Here is a 23563-nt window from a genome sequence, read left to right as displayed (position 1 = left end):
CAGACTGTGTTTCTTAAGGTTCAAGATATATACCTTACCTGTTCTCCCTCTCTCCTTTCTACAAGAGCTCATTCACAGACATAACCAAATTTTATTTTTTTTAATTTTTTAAAAAATATTTTTGAGTATTTTTTCTTTTAAAAAAATTTTTTTTAATTTATTTTTTGGCTGTGTTGGGTCTTCATTGCTGAGCGCCGGCTTTCTCTAGTTGCAGTGAGCAGGGGCTACTCTTCGTTGTGGTGTGCAGGCTTCTCATTGCGGTGGCTTCTCTTGTTGTGGAGCACAGGCTCTAGGCGTGCGGGCTTCAGTAGTTGCGGCTTGCAGCCTCAGTAGTTGTAGTGCACGGGCTTAGTTGCTCCACAGCATGTGGGATCTTCCCAGGGATCGAACCCGTGTCCCCTGCATTGGCAGGCAGATTCTTAACCACTGCGCCACCAGGGAAGTCCATAACCAAATTTTAGAGTAGAAAGAAACTTTAGCTATAATTTTATCACCTTCATTTTGCAGATGACCTCATCTTTGTCCTCGGACGGTACCACTCATTCATTCATTTATTCATTCACTCTTTTAACAAATACCATCAACGGCTTCTAAGTTCAAAGGATTGGTACCATGAAGGAATATCACAGTTTGCAAGTTGGTAAAGGTGATAGGACTTGCACAACGTACAAGGCCAACTGTGAAAAGTGCAAGAATGTGAGAATAAACTCAGAAACAGAACTATGGTGTTCAAGAGAGAGATGGGTCTGGTGGAAGGAAGGAGGTGGGATGGACAGAGCAGGGAGGGCTTCATGGAAGAAGTGGTATCTGGGCTAGGCCTTTTGTCAGATTTGATAGGGAAAAGGAACAGTCTAGGGGGACAGGAGGACCTGAACAAAAGCCTGGAGAAGGGAAAGGACTGTGTGGCTTCATGGAAGCCCCAGCTGCCTCATTAGTGAGCTCGTGTGCTTGCTTCGACAGCACATACACTAAAAACAAGTGAGCTCATGCTCGACTTCTACCCAGAGGAGCAGCAGGAGATAAGGCAGGGCAGGCAGGATGGGCCGGTGGGTGGGGGCGTTAATGTCAGGCTGGGCTTTCTTAGCAAGCAGCAGAGTGAGATGGGACTGAAGGTACGCTTTGGGGGGAGAGTTCGGGCAAAAGACAGGCATTTGAGAGACATCAGGAGCCGGTTAACAAGGGTTATTTGGGCCTTAATCTAGAGCAAGAAAAGGAAGGGGGGACCAGGGCTGATACAAGAGACCTTGCCAAAGCAGGATGGAAAATATTTGACTCGTGCAGTTAAACAAACAAGAAGATTCAGAAGGAATTCAACAACAGTTATCAAGTGTTTACCATGTTCAAGGGACCGTATTACCGAACTGAACTTGGGTCCACTTGCCTGCCTCAAAGCAAAGCCAATTCACTGACACCAGGTTGTGATGAAGGAAAGCATAGTGCTTATTTGCAGCTCGCCAAACGAGGAGTATGGGAGAGGCTCATGCTCAAAACTCCCTGTTATTGGCTTTCAGGGATGGGTTTTTAAGGCAACACTTGGGGTGAGGGCTTCAGGGTGCATGACTTTCTTCTGATTGGTTGGTGGTGAGGTAATAGGGTGACGTTTCAGGAATCTTAATCATCAACCTTCTGGTTTCAACCAGTTTGGGGTCTACCTGCTTTTGCTCAGCTTATAGTCACCATCCTCCACTTGGGTGGGTGGTCTAATTTCCTGCAGAACTCAAAGATATGTGTGTCAGATCATTACGTACCTCCCCTGAGGAGGAACTAGGACTCTGTTTTATTGCTGAACTGTTGTCATTACTTTTCCTGTTTAACTGATTTTCCTTTGTTTCTGCATTCCTTCACTTCCCTAATTCCCAGGTCCTGCTCAGTTTCAGCTGTTCTCACCATGGAGGGAGCAAGTGAACAGGAATTAGGGCCCGCCTTGGAAAAAGGGCAGATATGCTAGGTGGTACTGGCTCTGCCCTAGTGGGCACCTACCCTGGTGAGGCCAATCATTCTACTCTACTGTGGTAGCTAAGTTTCCAAAGATGGCCCCAAACAATACTTTCCCTCCTTATAAGCCATGCTGCTCTTCCCATCAAAAGTAAGAGCTATTTCCCTTCCCTTTGAATCTGGACTGTCCCCGTGACTGGTTTTGACCGTAAGTGACATTCTGAGACCTCCCAGCCCAAGTTTAAAAGGCAAGGCAACTTCCATTTCCTTCCTCTTGGAATCTAGCTGCCATCTTGGGAGACGCCCAAGCCACACTCAGGCCACACGGAGGAGAATGCAATTGCTTTAATCAACAGCTCCCAGCTGCCAGCCATCTAGGTGAGCCATTTTGGATGTTTCAGCCCAATCAGGCCCCAGGGTGACCACATGGAACAGAAGTCCCTCTCGGCTGAGACCGTAAGCAGAGAGGGGAGGGGGTCTCCAGAGAAAGAGAACCAGGCATGGCTTTCTTGACATAAGAGAAGCCATTGCTGGCCTAAGCTATTTTGTGATCTTCTAAGCCTGGCCACAATGCTTGCCCTTGAACAGGTCTCAGTAATTAAAGATCTTAAGGCAAGTGAGGGAATGCAGGAGCAAAGGAAACACTGTCAAGAAAAAATAGTTCAGTGATAAAACAGAGTCCTAGTTCCTCCTCAATGGACATACATAACAATCTGGTACGGTCTTTTGAGTTGTTCTACAGGAATTTAGGCCCCCACCCAGGTGGAGGATGGCTAAGACCCCAGACTGGTCTGAACCTAAGGAATGATGTTAACTTTTTCTGACCTTTGTGCCTTCAGTCAACTAAAGCTTGGACTCTGTCAAACTTTGCCCCAATTCTGTGCTGAATTCTCCTCTACTCAAGGCCCTTCATGAATATGCACACACTGCCCCAGCCTCTTCATGAATATGCATATGATGCACCAGCCTCTTCATGAATATGCATATACCCTTAACTTAAAATTTCCCCAGTTTTGCTGCTTGGGGAGACACTGCTTTGTGAAATTTCCCCAGCATTCTCCTTACTTGCTGCAAGTAATAAATCCTTCTCCCAGTCTTTGGCTTGGTTGTGTCTTTTGGCTTGACAGCTACCAAGAGGCAAACCCTGTTTTCAGTTAACAAGGCTAGTTAACTCACAGATCTGTGAGAGATAATAAAATGGCTGTTGTTTTAAACCACTAAGTTATGTAGTGGTTTGTTGTGCAGTAGTAGTTAACTAAAACAGCTGCCCATCTGACCAACTTTACTTGACCCATGGGTAGGCTTGTATCCAATCTGGCCCCAACTAGAGGCAAGAAAAGAGACTCGTTTCCTTTTTACCGGCAAGGCCGGGAGGTGTGAGGCCCAGGAGCTGCCTCCATCGTGTAAAGAAAGCCAACACAAAAGAAAAAAGTTGACAAGTAAAGAGAAGCACAGATGCAGTCAAGGGACCCTGGACAAGCTTAAGTTCTGATTCTAGTTGGCTTGACATCAGCCTGCACAGCTCTTCTTCCCCTATTTAAACAAACCTTCCCCTATTTATCCCAGCTAGTTTGAGTTGGGTTTCCATCACTTACAACCAATAATCCCTGATTAAAGTGCTAGCTCAACATTTCCAAGAGGACTAAATCAACAATATACATGACTACACCTGGCCCATGACCTACACTAAAGATATCATTTTACACTCACCATATTGGCAAACGTATAAAAAGTGTGACAATATCAAGAGCTGGTGAGGGTGGAGGCCAATGTGGTAGTGCAGATTAGAGCCTCCACTTTGGAAAATAAGTTGCTATTATCTGGAAAGTCGGAAACGTGCTTACCTAGCAGTTGTGCTTGTGTGCGTACCCCAAAGGATCTTTTGCACACACACGAGAATATTCAGAGCAGCTCTGTTTGTCATACTAAAAACTGGAAGATATTTTAAACATCTAACCCAAAGAGGAGAGATGTATAAACTGCAGTGTAATTGTGTACTGGGATGCTACACAGTAGTGAAACGGGTCACATTCCTACAATTCCTGGTTGCATTACATACAACATGAAGGTCACCAATATTAAGCAATAAAAAGAGCAAGTCACAGAAGAATATATACAGTATATTCTATTTCTATAAAGCTCAAAGGCAAAACTAAATAATATACAAATATATGAAGCGGGGCTTCCCTGCTGGCGCAGTGGTTGAGGGTCCGCCTGCCGATTCAGGGGACACGGGTTCCTGCCCCGGTCCGGGAAGATCCTACATGCTGCGGAGCGACTGGGCCCGTGAGCCATGGCCGCTGAGCCTGCGCGTCCGGAGCCTGTGCTCCGCAACGGGAGAGGCCGCAACAGTGAGAGGCCTGCATACCGAAAAAAAAAAAAAAAAAACAGTAGAGCCCGAATAATGTGGAACCCTAGTACATGATAAAAGTGGCATCTCAAACCACTGTTTCAAAAATGGGCTTTTAAAAAATTAATTAATTAATTTTTGGATGCATTGCTGCACCTGGGCTTGCTTTAGTTGAGGCGAGCAAGGGCTGCTCTTCATTGCAGTGTGCTGGCTTCTCTTGTTGCAGAGCACGGGCTGTAGGTGCGCAGGTTTCAGTAGTTGTGGCATGCAGGCTCAGTAGTTGTGGCTCACTGGCTCTAGAGCACAGGCTCAGTAGTTGTGGTGTACAGGTTTAGTTGCTCCGTGGCATGTGGGATCTTCCTGGACCAGGGCTTGAACTCGTATCCCCTGCATTGGCAGGCAGATTCTCAGCCACTCCAAACTCCGGAACTCCACACTCCGGAGGCCCTCCTTTCCACATGCTGCCTCTCCCCTTCCCTCATTCATTTATTTTTATTTATTTATTTATTTTATTTTTTGGCTGTGTTGGGTCTTCATTGCTGCACACAGGCTCTTCTCTACTTGTGGTGAGCAGAGGCTACTCTGTTGTGGTTTGCGGGCTTCTCATTGTGGTGGCTTCTCTTGTCCCCAAGCACAGGTTCTAGGTGCACGGGCTTCAGTAGTTGCAGCACGTGGGCTCAGTAGCTGTGGCGCAGGGGCTTGGTTGCTCCACACCGTGTGGGATCTTCCTGGATTAGGGATCAAACCCATGTCCCCTGCATTGGCAGGCGGATTCTTAACCACTGCACCACCAGGGAAGTCCCTAGGCAGTAAATTCTTGTTGCTTTTCTATTTTATGTATACTAAGTTTGTATCTGTTAATTCCATACTCCTAATTTGTCTCTCTCCCCTTTGATAACCATAAATTTATCTTCTGTGTCTTTGAGTCTGTTTCTGTATATACATTCATTTGTATTATTTTTTTAGAGTCCACATATAAGTGATATCATATAGTCTTTGTCTTTCTCTGACTTATTTCACTAAGCATAATATTCTTTAGGTCCATCCACACTGCCACAAATGGCAATATTTCATTCTTTTTTATGGCTGAGTAATATTCCACTGTGTGTATGTATGTATGTATGTATGTATGTATGTATGTGTATATATATATATATATATATATATATACCACAGCTTCCTAAACCATTTGTCTGTTGATGGGCACTTGGGTTGTTTCCATGTCTTGGCTATTGTAAATTGTGCTGCTATGAACAATGGGGTGCATGTATCTTTAAATAAGTTTTTTAAAGGCAAATATTGTTGCATTGGGATAAACACTATCATCCAACCATATGTCTCATACAAAGGACACAGTAAGAATAAAATAACATGGAAAGGTTAGAAATAAACGGATGGGCAAACTTATATTAGAAAAACAAACAAAAAAAAGACAACTAATAATGCTAATGTGAGATAAATTAGAACTCAAGGCAAAAGACATAAATAACCTAGTTATTTTATACAGATATGTGTAATCCACCATGGAAATATTATCAGCCACAAACCATAATGAGAATAAATAGCATAGCCTCAAAATGTACAAACAAATAACAATAGAAATAATCATGGAAAATGATGGAAGCATATTTTTTATTTTAATTTTGTTTAAAATTTTTATACAAAATTAAATCTTTTGGGTGAACAGTTCTGAGTTTTGACAAATGCATAAAGTCCTGTAACCACCAACACAATCAAGATACAGAAAAAATCTATCACCCTCAAAAATGCCTTTGTGCTGCCTTTGTAGCCAAATGCTCCACACATCCCCAATCTCTTGGGAGTTCTTTGATCTGTTCTCCATCCTTATAGTTTTGTCTTTTCTATAATGTCATATAAATGGAATTATAGCATCTTTTGAGTCTGGCTCCTTTCCCACCGCATAACACCTCTGAGATTCTTCCATGTGTGACATGTGTTGATAGTTCATTCTATCTTTGGCAATATTTTATGGCCAAGTAGCATTTGGTTGTAAGGATGTACCTCAGTTGCTTACCACTTACCTACTGAAGTGCTTTTGAGTGACTGCAGTTTTAGGGGATTATGAAAATGGTTGTACTATTTTGCATTCCCACACAGTAATGAAGAAAAGTTCTTGCTGCTTTGCATCCTTGCCTGCATTTGGTATTTGAAGCATGATCTTAACACTTCACTATTAATCAATGAGAATACATACACTCCCAATCAAGTATAAAATACAGAGAGAGATTTGGACAACATAATTACAGCTAAGATTGAATTAATAATTTTTAAAAATTAATTTATTTATTTATTTATTTTTGGCTGCATTGGGTCTTTGTTGCTGTGCGTGGGCTTTCTTTTTTCTAGTTGCGGCGAGCGGGGGCTACTCCTCCTTGCGGTGCGCAGGCCTCTCATTGCGGTGGCTTCTCTTGTTGCGGAGCACAGGCTCTAGGCACGCGGGCTTCATTAGTTGTGGCACGTGGGCTCAGTAGTTGTGGCTCACGGATTCTAGAGCGCAGTCTCAGTAGTTGTGGCGCACGGGCTTAGTTGCTCTGCGGCATGTGGGATCTTCCTGGACTAGGGCTCGAACCCATGTCCCCTGCATTGGCAGGCAGATTCTTAACCACTGCGCCACCAGGGAAGCCCCAAATTAATCAATATTTCATGTCATTATCTGCACATGATAGTGAAAACATCTCTACTTCAAGAATCTGTGGAACATTTATAAAAGTAGATCATATTCTAGGCTACAAAGAAAACTTTAATTCATTTCCCAATGTAGAAACCGTATGACAGTGTAATAAATGTTGACTTAAAAACAAATGTTTGGGACTTCCCTGGTGGTCCAGTGGTTAAGAATCCACCTTCCAATGCAGGGGTGACGGAATCGATCCCTGGTCGGGGAAGTAAGATCCCACATGCCGTGGGGCAACTGAACCCGGGTGCGCCACGACTAGAGAGAAGCCCTCGTGCTGCAACGAAGATCCGGCATGCTGCAACTAAGACCCAACGCAGCCAAATAAACATTTTAAGAAAATGTTTCAGCAGCAATAGAAATAATCATTGTAGGTACTTCACTGGTGGTCCACTGGTTAAGACTCTGTGCTCCCAATGCAGGGGGCCCGGGTTCAATCCCTGGCCAGGGAACTAGATCCCACGTGCCACAGCTAAAAGAGCCCGCATGCTACAACTGAAAGATCCCATGTGCTGCAACCAAGACCCGGTGCAGCCAAATAAATAAATAAATATTTTGTAAAAAATCGTAAAGAAAAAAGATGTTGTCTGCCACTCCAGTTCTACAAGGAAATCAAGCCATTAGTCACTAAAGTCACCCACTGAGAGTGGGCCTATGGGGATTTCAGGATGGAGAAAAACAGGAAGCATTCTGTGCTTTGGATACTGCCCCTAGATAGTTAAGATACATATCTAAGGAAAATTTTCCACATCTCCTAGATTCTTGGACTAGATGTCTTTTCCCCAGCAAAAAAATTCATATATAGCCTGGCTCCTCCCTTACCTCTTGGGAACACTTTCTCATAGCTCTCCTATTGTCTCCTGGGCTACAGTCCTCAGTAAGACACTGAATAAACTCAACTCACAGCTCTTACATTGTGTGTTTTGGTTTTTCTTAAAGTCAACATCACATAGACGTTACAAAACACTTGCCAAAATAACTACTGTTTTGGATCAAAGAGGAATTTTAAAATTTAACTAAAGACTATGTAGCAAATAATGAAAATAAGAGTCCTATTCAACTACAAACTCAGGCTGAAATGCTTTCATTATTACAAAAAACCAATAAACTTTCCTTATTAAGTTAGGAGGAAAAAAGGAAAAGAATTCCCAAGGAAAACATATAAAGGAAGTAAAGATAACCAGATATTGTGCCCGTGTGTCTTCTGTTCCCTCTTCCAGTAAATCAAACCCAGAGGGCAGGGACATATTATTGACCACTTGTGAATATGCCTGGCTCACAGTATGAGCTCAATACTTAGAAGTACTTTCAGCTTTCCCAATGTTAGATCTTCTCTCCTTTGGGCTTCCAGGGTAGGCTGTTTATAGCTCTATCTTAGCATTTATTAAAGTATTGCAATCCATAAGTCTTCCACATCACACCAGTCCTTTAAAAACATATTTGTTTACCACTCAGAATGTGCCAGGTGACTGACATTGACTTATTTAAGCCTCGTACAACACTTTTTTTTTCTCCTATTTTTCAGAAATTGAGGCTCAGAAAAGCTAAGTGATCAAGGCCACAGGGCTAATTCATCACAAAGTCAGGATTTGGTTGCACATCAGTCTACTTTCAAACACAAGGTCTTTCTACCGGAACAGGTTACTTTAAATTCAGGGACAAGACTAGTTTGTCACCTCAGCTCCTAGCCTAGCTCCTGGCACAGAATATTAAACAGGTTAGGCATTACTTGCGCCCTGCCGTTTGTAAGGTTTCGTTTTGTGTAGTACGGAGAAACGCACACTACTCACAGGCCGACGACCTACGCCGCGCAAAAAATCAGAAGAATTTAGGACACCGCGCAACTCTTAGACTTTCCTTGACGCCCATCTTTACGGCTGGCGTGTAACCGCTCTATACTCTGGAGGACTCAGTGAGCAGGGCCAATCATTAGGCCACTTTATAGGCACGTGGCTGGAAGTTTGACTTGCTATTGGTTAATGGCGGTAAAGCCCGCCCAACCACCTCCGGTCTGCTTCTTTAAGTAGAAGCCCGGTTAGTTCCCCTTCCTTTTAGCGACTCTGAAGTGGTGAACGTGAGGTGGCGTGTGTTCTGGGCTGGGGCAGGTCTGTCCCCCTCTTTCGGGGCCTGGGAACCGGGTGGAGGGTGGGCGGCTGGCGGTGATGACATGCGAATTAAAGCACGTGTTAGACTGCTGACGCGGGTGATGCGAACTGGAGTCTGAGCCGGGCCGCTGAGGCGTGGGGGTGGGAAACGGGTTTGCGGGTATACCACCTTCTCACCCACCGCTCTCGTTCTTGCAGGTCCCGGCTAGGAGAAGGACGTCGCATCTCATTGTCCTCCCAGCTTTTCGACCTTTCCCCGAAGCCCCTCAATAAAATGGATTGATCTCAGCGACGGTGTCCATTTTGTTTGTCGCGATGCGCTGCCTTTGAGCCCCCGCCGCGCCTGCGCGTGGCGCCGGGGGTCAGGCTGCAGCGCCAGAGCAGCACGCGCTTGCGCATAACTGGGGCCGTCTTGCCCCCGCGGCGGCGGCCCTTTTAACCGCGAGCTACACTGCGGCACTGGGCTGCCGGGGTGGGGGGCTGGGGAAGGCGTCGGGGGTCCTGCAGTCTTTGCTTATTCCTGTGCCTGTCCTGTGAGTCCGAGTGTTCTCTCCGTGGAAATCAGTGAGACGGGCAGGTTCATTTAACCGCGGCGGGGAGGGCGTCTGCAGGGAGGGGAGATGAGAATCCGGCTGTGGCCTTAAACAGCTTGAGTGAAGGCTGTAGTGCACTTGACACGAACTGGTTCCCGGTCCTGAGCTGCATAGGCTGAACTCGTCTGGCTGAGGTGTGTTCGCGGACCACTTAGAAAAACCGCCGTTTAGGGTCAACTGCTTATGCCCCAGATAGCTTGAACAGCTCACAATGACGGTTTTGTGCATTGCGGGGCACAACATAGGCACCTGAATAAATGCACAATCACTCCTTCGTAATCCACATTCTAGGTGATAACGATCCCTCCTGGATTTAGGTGAAACGTGCATCATTTCTGAGTACAAGGCAGCACGTGTTGAAGGGCAGGTATGCACAAGTGCCATGTCTAGCCCCTTTGGTACTAAATGGAGGGGGTCCCAAGTTAGCAGGGTTAGTAGGCAGTTGGTGTAAACTCTAGCTCAGAAGCAGGGTTTTTTTTTGTTTTTTTTTTTTTTTTGCGGTACACGGGCCTCTCACTGTTGTGGCCTTTCCCGTCGCGGAGCGCAGGTTCAGCGGCCATGGCTCACGGGCCTAACCGCTCCGCGGCGTGTGGGATCCTCCCGGACCGGGGCACGAACCCGTGTCCCCTGCATCGGCAGGCGGACTCTCAACCACTGCGCCATCAGGGAAGCCCCAGAAGCAGGACTTTAAAAAATACGAATCGAGGATAATTAGCGCCTTCCTTGTATCAGGGTGTGGTCTACTTTGGATCCTCCAACAGGACGGGTCCAGTGACGGCCCAAGAAACAAGCTGCTACTGGCAGCTGAGGGCCCAGGTTTATGCTGTACCACAGTTTATTCTGTTCCTATTATCTAAGCAGGATCAAGTAGAAATGACTTAGATGCTTATCTAGTATTTGACATGAGACATTTATTTTGTGAAACAATGCAAGCGATTGTAAATCCCCACATACTATTTGATTAAGTGCAATAGGGTACAGTCACGTGTAATCTCTACACAATAGTGCATCTAGTCCTTTGCCTTTAATTATTGCACAAAAATTATAAGACCAGCGAACAAGACATGCGCACTGACAGGCAAATTGGCCTACACAATGAGAAATCAGAACAGTACACTGACTGGAATGGTCCGATAATTTAAGTCAAATGTTTTAATGGTACAGTTAAAGTAATCAAATAAGGGTTCAAATATGTTTTTTTCAATATATTAATTTCTTTAAAGTCCCGTTCAGGCAAGGTGCTGTTGCTGTTTAAAAAGCCACTATTAGCTTTGTCCACAGATGTAAGTTGTCAAAAGTTAACCCAAGGTTAAGTTTGATGTTGAATGCAGCTTTAAACAATTAAAAAATTGTATTGAGTGTACTTCTCAAAGCAAATTACACAGTTTGAGAGAGCCCCGAAACCTGTAAACTAAATGTTCTGACACAAATGCACAAAATAGAGTTGGCAATGTTAAATGTCACGGTAATTTTGAGATCTGTAGTGTTTGATGCTGAGCAAACATCAGCATCGTCTTGACTCGAGATGATAGAGAGCAGTCTCCGGTTTTGGCCATCAGAAAAGGAAACTGCCCACAAAACATCCCAAACCAATCAGGTTAACAAAGCATTTAAGATGCCTCTTTAAAGCTTCCCAGAGCTCACAGCAAGTGCCAGGTGGAAGGACGGTGGCTCTGGCTTTCTGGCCCCACCCCAGTCCAGTCATTAGGTTTGTTTGATATTTCCACATATGCTCAAGTCTCAGGAAAACATTTGGGATTAGTCAGAAACCAGGTGATTGTACCTCCTTGGTAAAAGGTGTGGGATGGTTTGATCTCATGGCTTTGCCTAATGGTCACATAAATCCCACGGTTCCCGCCCCAGCTGATAGTGTGTTAGAGTGTATGTTCTATGGCTACTTGCTTCCAAAACGCACAATTGATAAGAAGAGTAAGTTGCTATGCATATCTTTTTATCACCAAAGAAATAGCTGACAAAATTCCACTCCCCACCCTCCACATGTGTAACCACACTGACGTTCTCTTGGTGTGGAGGGCTGCGTCACACAAACTGTAAAAGTGAGAAAACATTCCACTGCACTGGCTGCCTGAGAAAAAGCTTTGGAGGCATCGAGGAGGCAAGGGGAAGCCTTCCAGCTGTGCAGCTTCGCTCTTAATGTGCTCTTTTGCTGCCACAAAAACTGGTAGACTTAGAAAAGCCATGGTGGGGGTCACCTGTAATCTCTGGATCCACCGTGACGATCCTTCCAGTTTTCCTTTGCTGAGTCAAAGCTTTGCAGGAGGCAATCTGGACCCCATTCACTGGACACCTCCCAGTGGGATGGGCACCGGCAGGCAGAGGGCAGAAGCTGTGGCACGAGGAAAGGCCAGTGCTACAGCCCAGATGGCAGCCGAGAACCCCACACCTTGAGCTTCATCTCATAATACTGGGAACACCAGGTCTGCACCCATCACAGTTGATCAGCAGCCTCCACCAGTGGGTCTTTCAGGAGGCTGGAAGTGGAGCGAGGATCCATGGCTGAGTGCATGATAGGGATATAAACGTCGTCCATGTTTGGCATGACAAAAACTTTCTGTAGAAAGAAGGAACAGGCATGTGGAAGAATGCTCTTTTCTCAGAGTTGCCCTAGTGTGTTCTGATAATTTTAGGCTTTAGACTAGTTTTTAAAATACATGTGAAACAACTTTTCCTACACATTCCAAACTAATTCCTCTATGATATTGAGAAAGCATTGAGGTATCACACCAGTGCACGAACACAAGAACCCAGTAAGTTCTGAGGAAGAAGCAGCCTTTGATTTCATGTGCATGTAATAAAATGACTCATGAATTGATAAATAACATTAAGAGAATTAAGAGCGTAAGCTGCTCATAGTATTTCCAAATTACTATATCCAGAACACATATTCCAACACACATAAGCCAACTTATCCATTTAAATCCTAGCAACAAAAATGTAAGCTAAATTTTTGTTTTATCAAACCAGAACCAGTTAAAGCTACGTATGAAAGAAATCCTACTATAGTGAACACCCAAAGGATAATGAGTGATTGACAGTAATGGTGCTTTGCCTATCTGTTTATAAACTTATTTTATATAAGTGAATTTTGGCAATGTATTCAACTTCAGCAATGCTTTCTTCCAAAGCAAAAACAAAAACAGGCGGCCATGGGAGAATGCAAGCAGTTACCCTTCAACTTCCCAACTTGCCTCAAAAATACCATGCACCAAAGTTTGCCCCCTAAAAGAGATGACCCTAATATCCCAATACCCCTAAAAGAGATGACCCACCCAAATTCCTAATGCAGGATCTAGGGAGGTAAGAAAAAGGAAAAGAACTGAAGGCATGAGATTGTCTTTCCCCTAATTAGGTTCAAAGTACTTTTCCTTTTGGAGATAAGATTAAGCTTTCCATAGACTGGTTTTTAGTTATATTTAACCTATAGCTTTTAAATAATAAAAAATATATAATTTTAAAGGCAATAACTCAAAATATACTACTGCAAAAATAATACCGGTATTCTTCAAAAGCTGAAATTTACTACAAAGTAAATAGTCTGTTAATCCGTAAAACCTTAATAGACAACTATGCCTCAAAAACCTGATAAAAATTTGATAGAAACAGCTCATTCCAGGGCCTCAGCTACACTGCTATTTCCCTTGGTGGCAGAATGCAGAAGACAGGCTTAGAGAATGAGCTCTGGCTTAGTCAACTCCAGAAGATCTCTAGACTACCCTAGAAGATCCACAGGGGAGGGACAGGCCTGATTCATCTTTGGACTTCCAGGGTAGGTGGTAGCTACACACAGAATGTTTGTTGCAACAAACAAACAATTCGTTTGTTGAAAACAAACCAAGCAAGATGGGTACCACACAAGGGCAGGAACCACCACAGCCCGCGTGCTACTAGCTGGCCAATTCCAGGCCCCACCCGGGGAAAAGTCCAAAGATAGCCCCAGCAGATGGACGGCTCGCCAGGCCTACTGGTACAAGACAGTCATTTTGCTCTTTGACCCCTACCTTTTGAGTTTCCTCTAAAGACTACTTCACAGGCTTCTGTGGATGAGTTTCAGAGTTTTTGAAACTGAACCTGAAACTTTACGCCTATTTGATCATATGTGTACTTTCCTGGGGTCCATAGCTTTCACCAGATTTTCCAAGGAGGATCCTGACCCACATGAAGTTCAGAACCTCTGTTCTACCCAGAGCCTTTAGAGCCTCAGCATTAAACACTAGATGACACTGCAGGTGTACCTGAAACTCTTGCTCCAGTTTCTTCTCTATCCAGTCTGTCACATGAACTAAAGTCACTTCTCTCTCTCCAAGTTTTGGCCGAGCTTTCAGCTCGATATGTGGTGGCTTCCGGAAACCATACCTTTTAAAGACGAGTAATAACCACATTTAGAATCAAAGAAAAGAAGTGGACAGTACCAAGAACAAACATTCCTCATTTACACAAGGCTTTATCACTACTTAAATGTTCTCTTCTTCCGAAAATCCCTTCTAAAAAGCACTTCAGTGCAGCAAGTATGAATTGTGAACGCCCTGTGTCCCTGGACCCAGGGCCGTGATGATCTGAGAACAGTTGTGACAAACTAAGAAAGCCAGGAAATGCCACCGGAAAAGTCCATGACCTGGGCATTGTTTCTTGTTTTTGTTTTTCCTAAAATGGAAAGGATCTTCTTTGTTTCGATTTTTATGAAAGTAGGATATGTCTGTTACAAAATCCAAAATATACAAGTGTATAAAGCAGAAAATAAAAGACATTCTCTGAGTCTCATAACCAAGACAGGACCACTGAGAGAAGTGGGATCAATTCTCCCCACACTCCTAATATGCATACGTAAATAGAAACGTTCTATAACCTGCTTTTTCATTCCACACTCCACACCATAATTATGGCTTCTCAGTGGAGCAGACTGGCACTCAGAATTGTTGGTAAGGTATCCAGTCAAGAGACTGTGTGTTATCAAACTAAAAACTTCAACCCATCATGGACCAATGTTTTAAAGAATCCAGGCACACCTCGGAGATACCGTGGGCTCAGTTCCAGATTACCACAATAAAGCTAATTACTGCAATAAGGTGAGTCACGTGAATTTCTGGTTTCCCAGTGCATATAAAAGTTATATTTACACTATTCTGTAGTCAATTAAGTGTGCAAAACAATGTACATATCTCAATTGAAAAACACTTTATTGCTAAAAAAATGCTAACCATCATCTGACAATGCAGGGTTGCCACTAACCTCCAATTTGTAAAAAACACAATATCGGCAACTACAAGAAAGCAAAGCATAGTAAGATGAGGTCTGCCTGTACAATAAAAATGGCAAATTGCTATGAATGTTTCTAAACACTCTCAATATCTATACGTATCTTTGTGGATTAATAACAAACAGTTCAGCACTCGAGCATGCGCTGCGTGGCACTAGCCTAGAGGTCTCTAATTTTAACTCCCATTGAGCAGTGGCATTTGTAACTCCTAAGTCAAAGCTTGGAAGAGGAAGAAACGTATCAACTCTTACTATTTAAAAAAGATTTGTTATTAGGCTTGGAAAAATGTACAGTAAGTTACTTATTAACTGGTTATTTTTGGATGGTAAGGTTACAGGCTTTTTTTTTCTGTTTTCTTCATGTTCTTCCAGTGAAAACATTACTTTTTAAAAATAAAATCTAAAATGGTATTTTAAAGTTTTTACTGGGAAACACCAATATCATCATTAAATGATCAGTCAATTAAAAAATCCTTTTGTGATCATTCCTACAAGCCCTTCTGAACACTAAGGCTGTGTACCAGCATGCTGGTTTCACTCTATAACAGAACAGAGCTATCTTTTTCACACGACTGTAGCTTATGGTACAAAGAGGTCTTTTATGCAATCCCTGTATACCCTTATGCACATTTGAATGTCAATTTAAAATTGAGATTTATAGATAGTGATTTTCTTCTGCTGGGCCCATGAAAAATTTATTTCAGTGATTCTCAATCCTAGCTTAGTCCCCCCAACTGCTGAATCCTGGGGGCTGGGCTGGGCATAGCTTTAACAAGTCACCCAGGTGACTGTGATATGCAGGTGGAGTTAAGACCCACTGGTTCAGTCCAATGATAACTCTCTGGGTAGACCTTCTACCACAGTTACCAAGCACACATGCTCCTGCCTCCTTAACATCCAGATCTGACCTGGGGAAGTCTTCCCTAACCACCCAGGACTCTGCTGGATGTGTGATCCCCATCTGTAAGGTGGGCATAACGATGGCCCTATCTCCGCAGGATGCTGTGAGGACTGGCCAGGTGAAGCAGTTACACCCCAGGCTAGGCAGACAATAAGAGGTCTACAAATGATAGCTGTTCTCACTGGTGGAAAGGGTTGGCTTGAGAGAGGAGGAAGACCAAGAATAGAAACAGCTCATCCCAATAACAGCTCATTCACCAATAACCTTAACTCTTCCTAACGTGTGAAGGTGAGTCTTTATATGTGAATTAACCACTCACAGTAGAAGACAGAATCAGATTTACAACTAATGTTAAGGTTCCATGAAAAACGTTTGGAAGTGCTTCTTCCCAGGAGAAGGTACTTTCCATAGTGTCAAGGGTCAGCAATTTTTATGGGATTTTTATGGTCGCGCAGGAAGGGGAATCACTGGCTGACCCCGAGGGGCCCTCTACGCACCATATTCGGTCGGTCGGGGGAGGTGGAATGTTGACCGCCAAGGTTCCTCTACATTCTTGTACTTCTACAGTTAGCAGCAGTGGTGTATTGGAGACTTCTTCAATCTTCTTTTTAATGAACTCTGTCTCCGTTGCTTTTTGGAAATACTTTGACTTGGTAATTTTATCAACAAACCTCATAATCTTACTTGTTCGGTGACCTCCAACATACCTTTAAATGAGGGACACAGACGGGTGTTAGTACAGATTTTGTTCCTTCACAAACAAGTTGGTGGCTCTGTGTTCACCTGACTTTAGACCTGAGTTTCTCAACTGCAGCACCACTGACACAGTGGACTGGGCGATTCTTTGTTGTGGATGTTGCCAGATGTTTAACAGCATCCCTGGCCTCAGCCTACTGGATGTCAATAGCACGTTCCCCCACAGATATGACAATAAAAAATGTCTTTGGACATGGCTAAATGTCCCTGGGGGGGGGGACAAAATAACCCCCAGGTGAGAACTACTACTTTATTTATTTTTAAATTTAATTTAATTTATTTATTTTTGGCTGCGCTGCATGGCATGCAGGATCTTAGTTCCCCGACCAGGAATCGAACCTGTGCCCCTGCAGTGGAAGCACGGAGTCTTAACCACTGGACCACCAGGGAAGTCCAGAGAACTACAACTTTAGACAAGGTGCAGACATCAGATAGAGCCTGAGTCTTGACAATGGCGAGTCAGACCAAGTTCTCACAGTGCAAGCAGGGAAGGCATCTCACCTGCTCTCCTTTATAACCTTCAAATACTGAATATAAATCCAGTGTCCTCTGAGCAAAATCTCACCATCTCTACATAGCAAATAAGAAATCAGGCTGCATTAACACGGCCACAAAACACAGTAAAACATCTGCCTTTTAGATGGTGTCACAGCGACTCTGAGCAGCAACGACTTGTCAAAGGGCTCAGGAGCATCTAAAGAAAAAAGCCGCATCCAGCTGATATGCCAGCAGCCCAGGAAAGCAAGCTCTCCTGTATCAGGTCATATCTACCTAAGACTGCCCTATGAAGAGAGGATATTTGCTCTTAAAACCCTCCACAGTTCCAGAGTGTCAGGAATAGTATGGGTATGTGTGTAGGCAAAAGCAATTATTCTTAAGAAGGTCAGGTGGGGAGAGTTTAAATAATGCACACAAACTTTAGTCCCAATTCCTCAAACATCTAGATTCTCTTTTCATCTTCTGTAGGATTTCAAAAGTGAATAGGTTGATATTTTCTTACAAATACTTCTGAATCACCTGGTTTCTTTATCATTTTAGTTTCTTCACTCACTTTAAATAATTAAAAGATCCTTACAGAGAGGCAGCCTAAGCACTTTGATCATTCAGCAGTCCAAGTAACAGGCAAAGGGAGCCACCAAAATGTAGTTCATGATCCAAAAGATCAGCTAAGTGACCCACGTTTTCAAAATTCACCGAAGAAATCACCTGAATGTTTCAACATTGTAGGAGCTAAAAGCTCAACAGCAGCAAGTGTGACCCGCCAGAAGGTAAGTAATGCTCCCTATCCACACCAGGGGGAGCTGTTGTGTAATCTGTGCTCCTTGTGATAAACACGCCCTTCAATTCTCTGTTATTTATTCCAACGGCCCAAGAAAACCATTTTGGTCTGGGCCCTCTTAATTAGGGAAAGCTATTCAGGTCTTTTGCTTTGGGGCATGAAATTTTATCCCACTGGCTTTTAGTTATTAATGCAAAAATCATTCACTCAAAGTGAAGGAGGAAGGAAGATCAGAGAGGAAAAGACAATAAAAGCTCACTCCCAACTTGCAGCCCCGACCCCTGAAGACCCCAGAAGCTGGATCCACTCACCCTTCAGCCCCTGGGAGAAGCGGTTTGTCTCCTGCGCCAGGCTCTGGTGCGTCGTCTTCGTCAGAGGAGCCAGCACTGGAGGACTCCTCGTCGCTGTCGGCCAGACAGAAGGCCCTGGGCCTGCAACTGATCAGGGCAGAGTCACCACGGCAGCTGGCCCAGCGCCAGGCTCCACCGCCACCACTGCTACCGCGTCATCACTCTCCCCCACCCAGCCCAGACAGAAGAGGCCCAATCCAAGAGTCCTCGGATTGGCCTGGTCCTCCCGGAGACCCTTCAGTGCCAAGTCCCCGGCAGGACCGCAGAGGACTTGGGCCTGAAGGGCTGGATTCTGTGCATGCGTCAGAAAGACAGGTGATGCGAGTGTGATGCAGTCCACACAAAATGCAGTGATCTCGTCAACAGTGCAGCGTAGCCAATGGGAGGGTGAGTGGAAAGAGCGATGGTTGCACGGGGGAGGGGACAGCTCATGTTGGCGCCATGACCACCTCACAGATGACGGGGATGTTCAGGCAAGTCCCCTGACTCTGGCTGAGTTCAACAACTATGCTTTTTGGCTTAGTTTCCTCCTGTTAGTTTTGGCTCAAGACTCCTTCCTAGTGAAATTACGTATCCTAGCCCACACCTGCCCCAGCTCCTGAAGGTCACAGAAAAAGCCAACAACCAACAAATCTCAAGGGACTCTAGGAAGCAACTGACATGAGAACCCAGGAACTTTTCAAGAAAAGTACTAATTTAAAACCGATTTTTAGGGCTTCCCTGGTGACGCAGTGGTTAAGAATCTGCCTGCCAAAGCAGGGGACACAGGTTTGAGCCCTGGTCCGGGAAGATCCCACACGCCGCAGAGCAGCTAAGCCCATACGCCACAACTACTGAGCCTGCGCTCTAGAGCCCGCAAGCCACAACTACTGAAGCCCGCGCGCCTAGAGCCTATGCTCCACAACAAGAGAAGCCACCGCAATGAGAAGCCCGCGCCCCGCAAAGAAGAGTAGCCCCTGCTCGCCACAACTAGGGAAAGCCCATGCACAGCAACAAAGACCCACTGTAGCCAAAAATAAATAAATTTATATTTAAAAAACCACGTTTTTAAAATGAAGTAATAAAAAACTTCACCAAAGAGCAATGTCCCTCGTTAATCTTTCCAGGGTAGAGCCTCAGTTTCCACTGGATCGCTGGCAGCAGCCAGTGATCAAGGTTCCCCTGTGAGGGCCCTGGGGGTTCCTGGCCAAGCTTGGGCCCCAAAGAAGGCAGCTCCCTCCCTGGATGGTGGCTTTGCTTCAGAGAGGCAGAAAGCAGGGCCCATCTCTGAGGCTCAGAGACTTAATGGGGACAGAATGAACACAATTAAGCTACCAAATGGTCACTAGGCAGAGCGTGGGCCTCGTATTTTTTTTTTTTTTTTTGGTTGCATTGGGTCTCAGTTGCGGCTCACAGGCTTCTTAGTTGTGGCACGTGGGGGCCTTGTATTTTTGATAAGGAGAAAAATCACCAGGACAGGGGAAGGCAGCGCAGCTTAGGTCCCATCTTCCTGCGGGCGTAACCCTTTGGGGTTTTCCTTGGGCCACCAGAAGCCCACGGGGGCAGTCATCTCCTGGCCAACAAGGGCCAAGGGCACCCAAGGGCAGAGCACACCCGCCAGTGTGGACTTGAAGGCCCAGCAGAGGCCCCAGCACTGGGAAGAGGGCACTGAAATCTCCGCCCTGAAACAGGAGCCCGGCTGTAAGAGGACCGAGCACAAATGTCCTCCCTGGCAGGACACCCGGATCCTCCTTGATCCTGGCCCTGAAACATTAGAGCCAGCGCTCTAGCCAACAGGCTGGAGCACAGCGTTAAAGGGAAACTCCCTCTGCAGACACAAAGGCCTCTTGTCCCTGGCCACGGGGACAGCACCCGACTCCTCCTCCTTCCGTCAGAAGCCAGGCTAGTCCAGGAAATGCTCACCTGTGTGTGCTGGTCACAAAACCATCTCAGCGCTTTCCAGGGTTAGGCAGCCCTCACAGAGCTCTGCTTTTACATAAAAGGTAAAATATGATTCCCAAGAAAGCCTGCACTGGGTCTTGGGACGAAGAGAGTCAGGGAGCTAAGTCCCCAAAGATAACACGACCATCTCAGAAACCTATCTTACTGCTCCATCAGTAAAACGACTGCGCTCCCTGGCTCAGACCTCGTGCTGCCAGGTAAGGAAGGTACAGAGCACAAAAGGCTGCCTCAGCATCCTGGACCACAGTGAGACCCGCAGAACCACTGTCCCCTTCTGTCCCCACTGGTATTTGTCATCTGGCAGCCTCCAGACCTGGGGCAGAAGATGCCAAAGGCTGAGCACTGCAGTGAGCTCTCGGGTTCCTGAATTAATCCTCCACAGGACAGAGAACAGGACAAATTTTGTGGCTTGAAGTTAATCATTTAGACAATGCTCTGTCAGTTAAAACAGATCAGATGACATGAAATTCTGACTGTGACCAAATGGTACCTCTCCTCTCGGCATAGGGGGCTGTACTATGCAGCACCCAATACTTACTAATTAAAAGTGTAATTAAATATTTGGCAGATATTCAAGTTTTATCACCGAACATGCATTTTGTGATCTCAACCTTATGATGAATTTCAGAGAAAGACACCCTGCACATTCTTATATAAGATGTGCTAGAACACGATAAGCCTACTTTTTTAAACACACCTTAGAATTCGAGATAAGTGTAATATCCTTTCAAGAGTCACCTTAAAGGGCTTATTCCAGTTTTGCTGCCTCTGCTAAAAATCTTTTTGGAAATGCGCTTGCAGTCGGACACATAAGAAAAAGTGCGTTATTTTATCACTGATACTCTCTGTCTTGAACAAAACATTTAATTTCTTAGTCTCATAATCACCATCACCTCTGAACGACGTCTGGCAATTTCTCAAAGATCCAATCCATCTAGAAAGTAGGAAGATTTGCTGTCACTCAGAATACTTAAAGGAATGTCACAGACTCCGGAGGCAACTCTAAAAAGCAGCTCCAAAAAATGCTTGAAGTGAAGGGTGCATAATTAGATTAAACAGCCCAGTGAGGACTGCTTGGAGGGGGACCACGCTCACGCAAGTGCATTCGTTTCCTTTAACAGAAGTCGGGCCCATGTATCTGCCACACACACGTGCACGTACACCCCCAGAGCTAGACTGAGTCACGGCGTGGGTGACAAGCACTGGGCTCCCAGAATATCAGGGCCTCGGGGCGGGGTGGTGGACCTGGGTACACCGGGGACTAGCGGCCCAGTACAGGGGTCAGGGTGGGGGCCCCATGCAGGGACTTGCACGCCAGCCCAGGCTGCCGTGGTAGAGCACGGACGGGCCAAGGGCCTTCCAGGAAACGCCCGCCCCGATGTGCATTTAAAGAGCAGCCAACGAGCAGCACATTCCCCTTCCTGACTCGCTTAGGTCCCCTTCAGGCCAATTCCTAAAGTTCAGACTGCCCAGCTCACCACCTGAATTCCATTTTGAGTGCCTATCGCCCCAAAGTCACTGTAACTACAATGTGTAACAAGAAGACTATTCGGGAAATACAAAGACTCAAGGAAAAATGTCTGCAAATATAAAGGGTACCCACATTTCAAAGGGAAAGGCCTTCACTAGAGTGAAGCGACACAGACTTCAGTTTCTTACCACCAGCCTCAGGGTCCTTATAAACTTTCTACAGTAAGCAGGACTTCCCACAGGCTGAGCAGCACCTCCTCAGGTACTCCCCACGGCACAGTCATTTGCACACTTGAAGGGGGACAGACAAAAGCAGCGAGACAAAGCAGAGGCCCTGCCAGAGCAGGACGGCAGGGGACAAGCCCTTGCCCAGAAGTGAGGCCCTGGACAGGCGGCCACAGGCTAAAGGGAGGGCCTGGAGGAAAGGGCTGCCGCGGACCCACCACTCACACATGCTGCTCTAGGAGAGGCTTCCTCAAGGAAACCAAAGATCACACGCTCGGTAACAGCCACAGGTGCAGGGGCTCTGCCTCTCCTCTGGCATCCAGCCTCAGGGCGATTCCATAGCTCCTGACTGAGGAGGAGAAGTGATGCTAGAATCACTTCTGGGATCAGGCTCTTAGCTATGGATGGGCTTTTGAGAGGCTCTCGAAGCTCCCAGAAATTGTGAGCCAAATGGTGCTTGTGTAGGCATTCTCTGGGGGAAGGATCCAGAGCTCTCAGATTCCCAAGGGGGTCCTTTATGCAAAAAAGGGTTAAGGATTCATTTATCCAGGCGTTTTCCTCCCAAGTGCTTTGAGATTGTATTTTTCCTTGCTTTTAAAATTAAATGACAGCCAATTACACATCAACATAAAATTTAACACCCTCACAGGAAGAAGCAAAACATTTTATACCAGACTCTACTGGAAAAAAATGGTGCTTTAGATATATATTATAAATTAAATATAACACCATTATAATCCTAACGCAGAGGACTTTTTTCATGCAGTCTAGAGAAGCACTGCTTGCTCAGAAACGTGTCTGTCCTCCAATCAGCTGAGTTTATGAACTTGAAATTGTGCCAAGAGAGCTGCATGAATAACAGTGAACATGGAATGCCTCAGTGGCAAGGATCTCAGGGACCTGGCTGTGGTGGGGCCCTACCTGCTCCCAAGACCCCTCTTTCCAATGGAGTCCCAGCAGCCCTGGGCCAGCACAGGGCTGTTTCCAGAAACGGCTCCCTGCACAAATGCTCCTGACCGAAGTCTGCTCTGTCCTGCTCCCGGTTAGTCAGAGCTCATTTTCAAGACTGCTTCTGCCTAAGGTGCTTGGTTTTACTGGCAGCTGGTTCTGCAACTTTGCTGTCCCAAGGCTGGCCTGATGGCGCTCAGCTGGGCATGGCGTCGGGGTCGGGGCAGCTGGGGACAGAAGCTGAGTCTGACTAGAGGGCTAGATCAGGACCCCGGAAATACGAATCAAGGAAGTCTGTACGACTCTCCCCCCAGGAAAGCCTCTTAAATGCTCCTGATCTCAATCCACTCAGGTCTACAAACGGTGCCTTTATGTTGGGGAACATGATGAAAGGACAAGCTTCCTCGCGGTGTCACATGGGGCCGAATGAGGCTCAGCACTGATGGGGTATGAAATGCTACATGGAGGGCTGATCAATACCACTCACCGGAAAACACAATCCACAGATTGCCGAATCCAAACACATTTTAACAAAACAGTAGAAAAGTGAAAGGAAAATAGCACAGATACAGGTTAGACTGCATACAGCAAGTGAAATTCTCCAAAATTTAAAATATGAACATTTTCATTAAGTCACCTGGACAACTCGGAATCACCTTAGTGAAAGAACGTTCTCAAATGTATGATCCAACTCCCCCATCTACTGTGCTTTCACCACAAGTATGAATACAAGCATCAGGT

At 45.4% G+C, this 23563-nt stretch overlaps 1 protein-coding gene across 2 annotated transcripts in view; it reads right to left on the bottom strand.

The window, feature by feature from the left end:
* Positions 1 to 10583: 10583 nt before the first annotated feature.
* The window catches only part of TEX2 (testis expressed 2), a 106921-nt gene continuing 93941 nt past the window's right edge, over positions 10584 to 23563 (bottom strand). Inside the window, exons 9-12 of one of the 2 annotated variants that reach the window (XM_082678714.1) lie at positions 18200 to 18325; positions 16351 to 16560; positions 13932 to 14052; positions 10584 to 12250 (exon numbers count right to left, since the gene is read on the bottom strand). In XM_082678714.1, the coding sequence (XP_082534840.1) occupies positions 12128 to 12250; positions 13932 to 14052; positions 16351 to 16560; positions 18200 to 18325 (580 nt within the window). In that variant the 3' untranslated portion in view covers positions 10584 to 12127. Of the gene's footprint in view, positions 12251 to 13931; positions 14053 to 16350; positions 16561 to 18199; positions 18326 to 21887; positions 22224 to 23563 lie in introns of those variants that run through there. The other variant, XM_082678715.1, reaches the window with a different exon arrangement.

This window comes from Grampus griseus (assembly GCF_964374135.1).
Source record: "Grampus griseus genome assembly, chromosome: 20".
Classification (NCBI taxonomy): domain Eukaryota; kingdom Metazoa; phylum Chordata; class Mammalia; order Artiodactyla; family Delphinidae; genus Grampus; species Grampus griseus.
The sequence above is the reverse complement of the archived record's forward strand: the minus strand, read 5'-3'. Positions and strand labels throughout refer to the sequence as shown.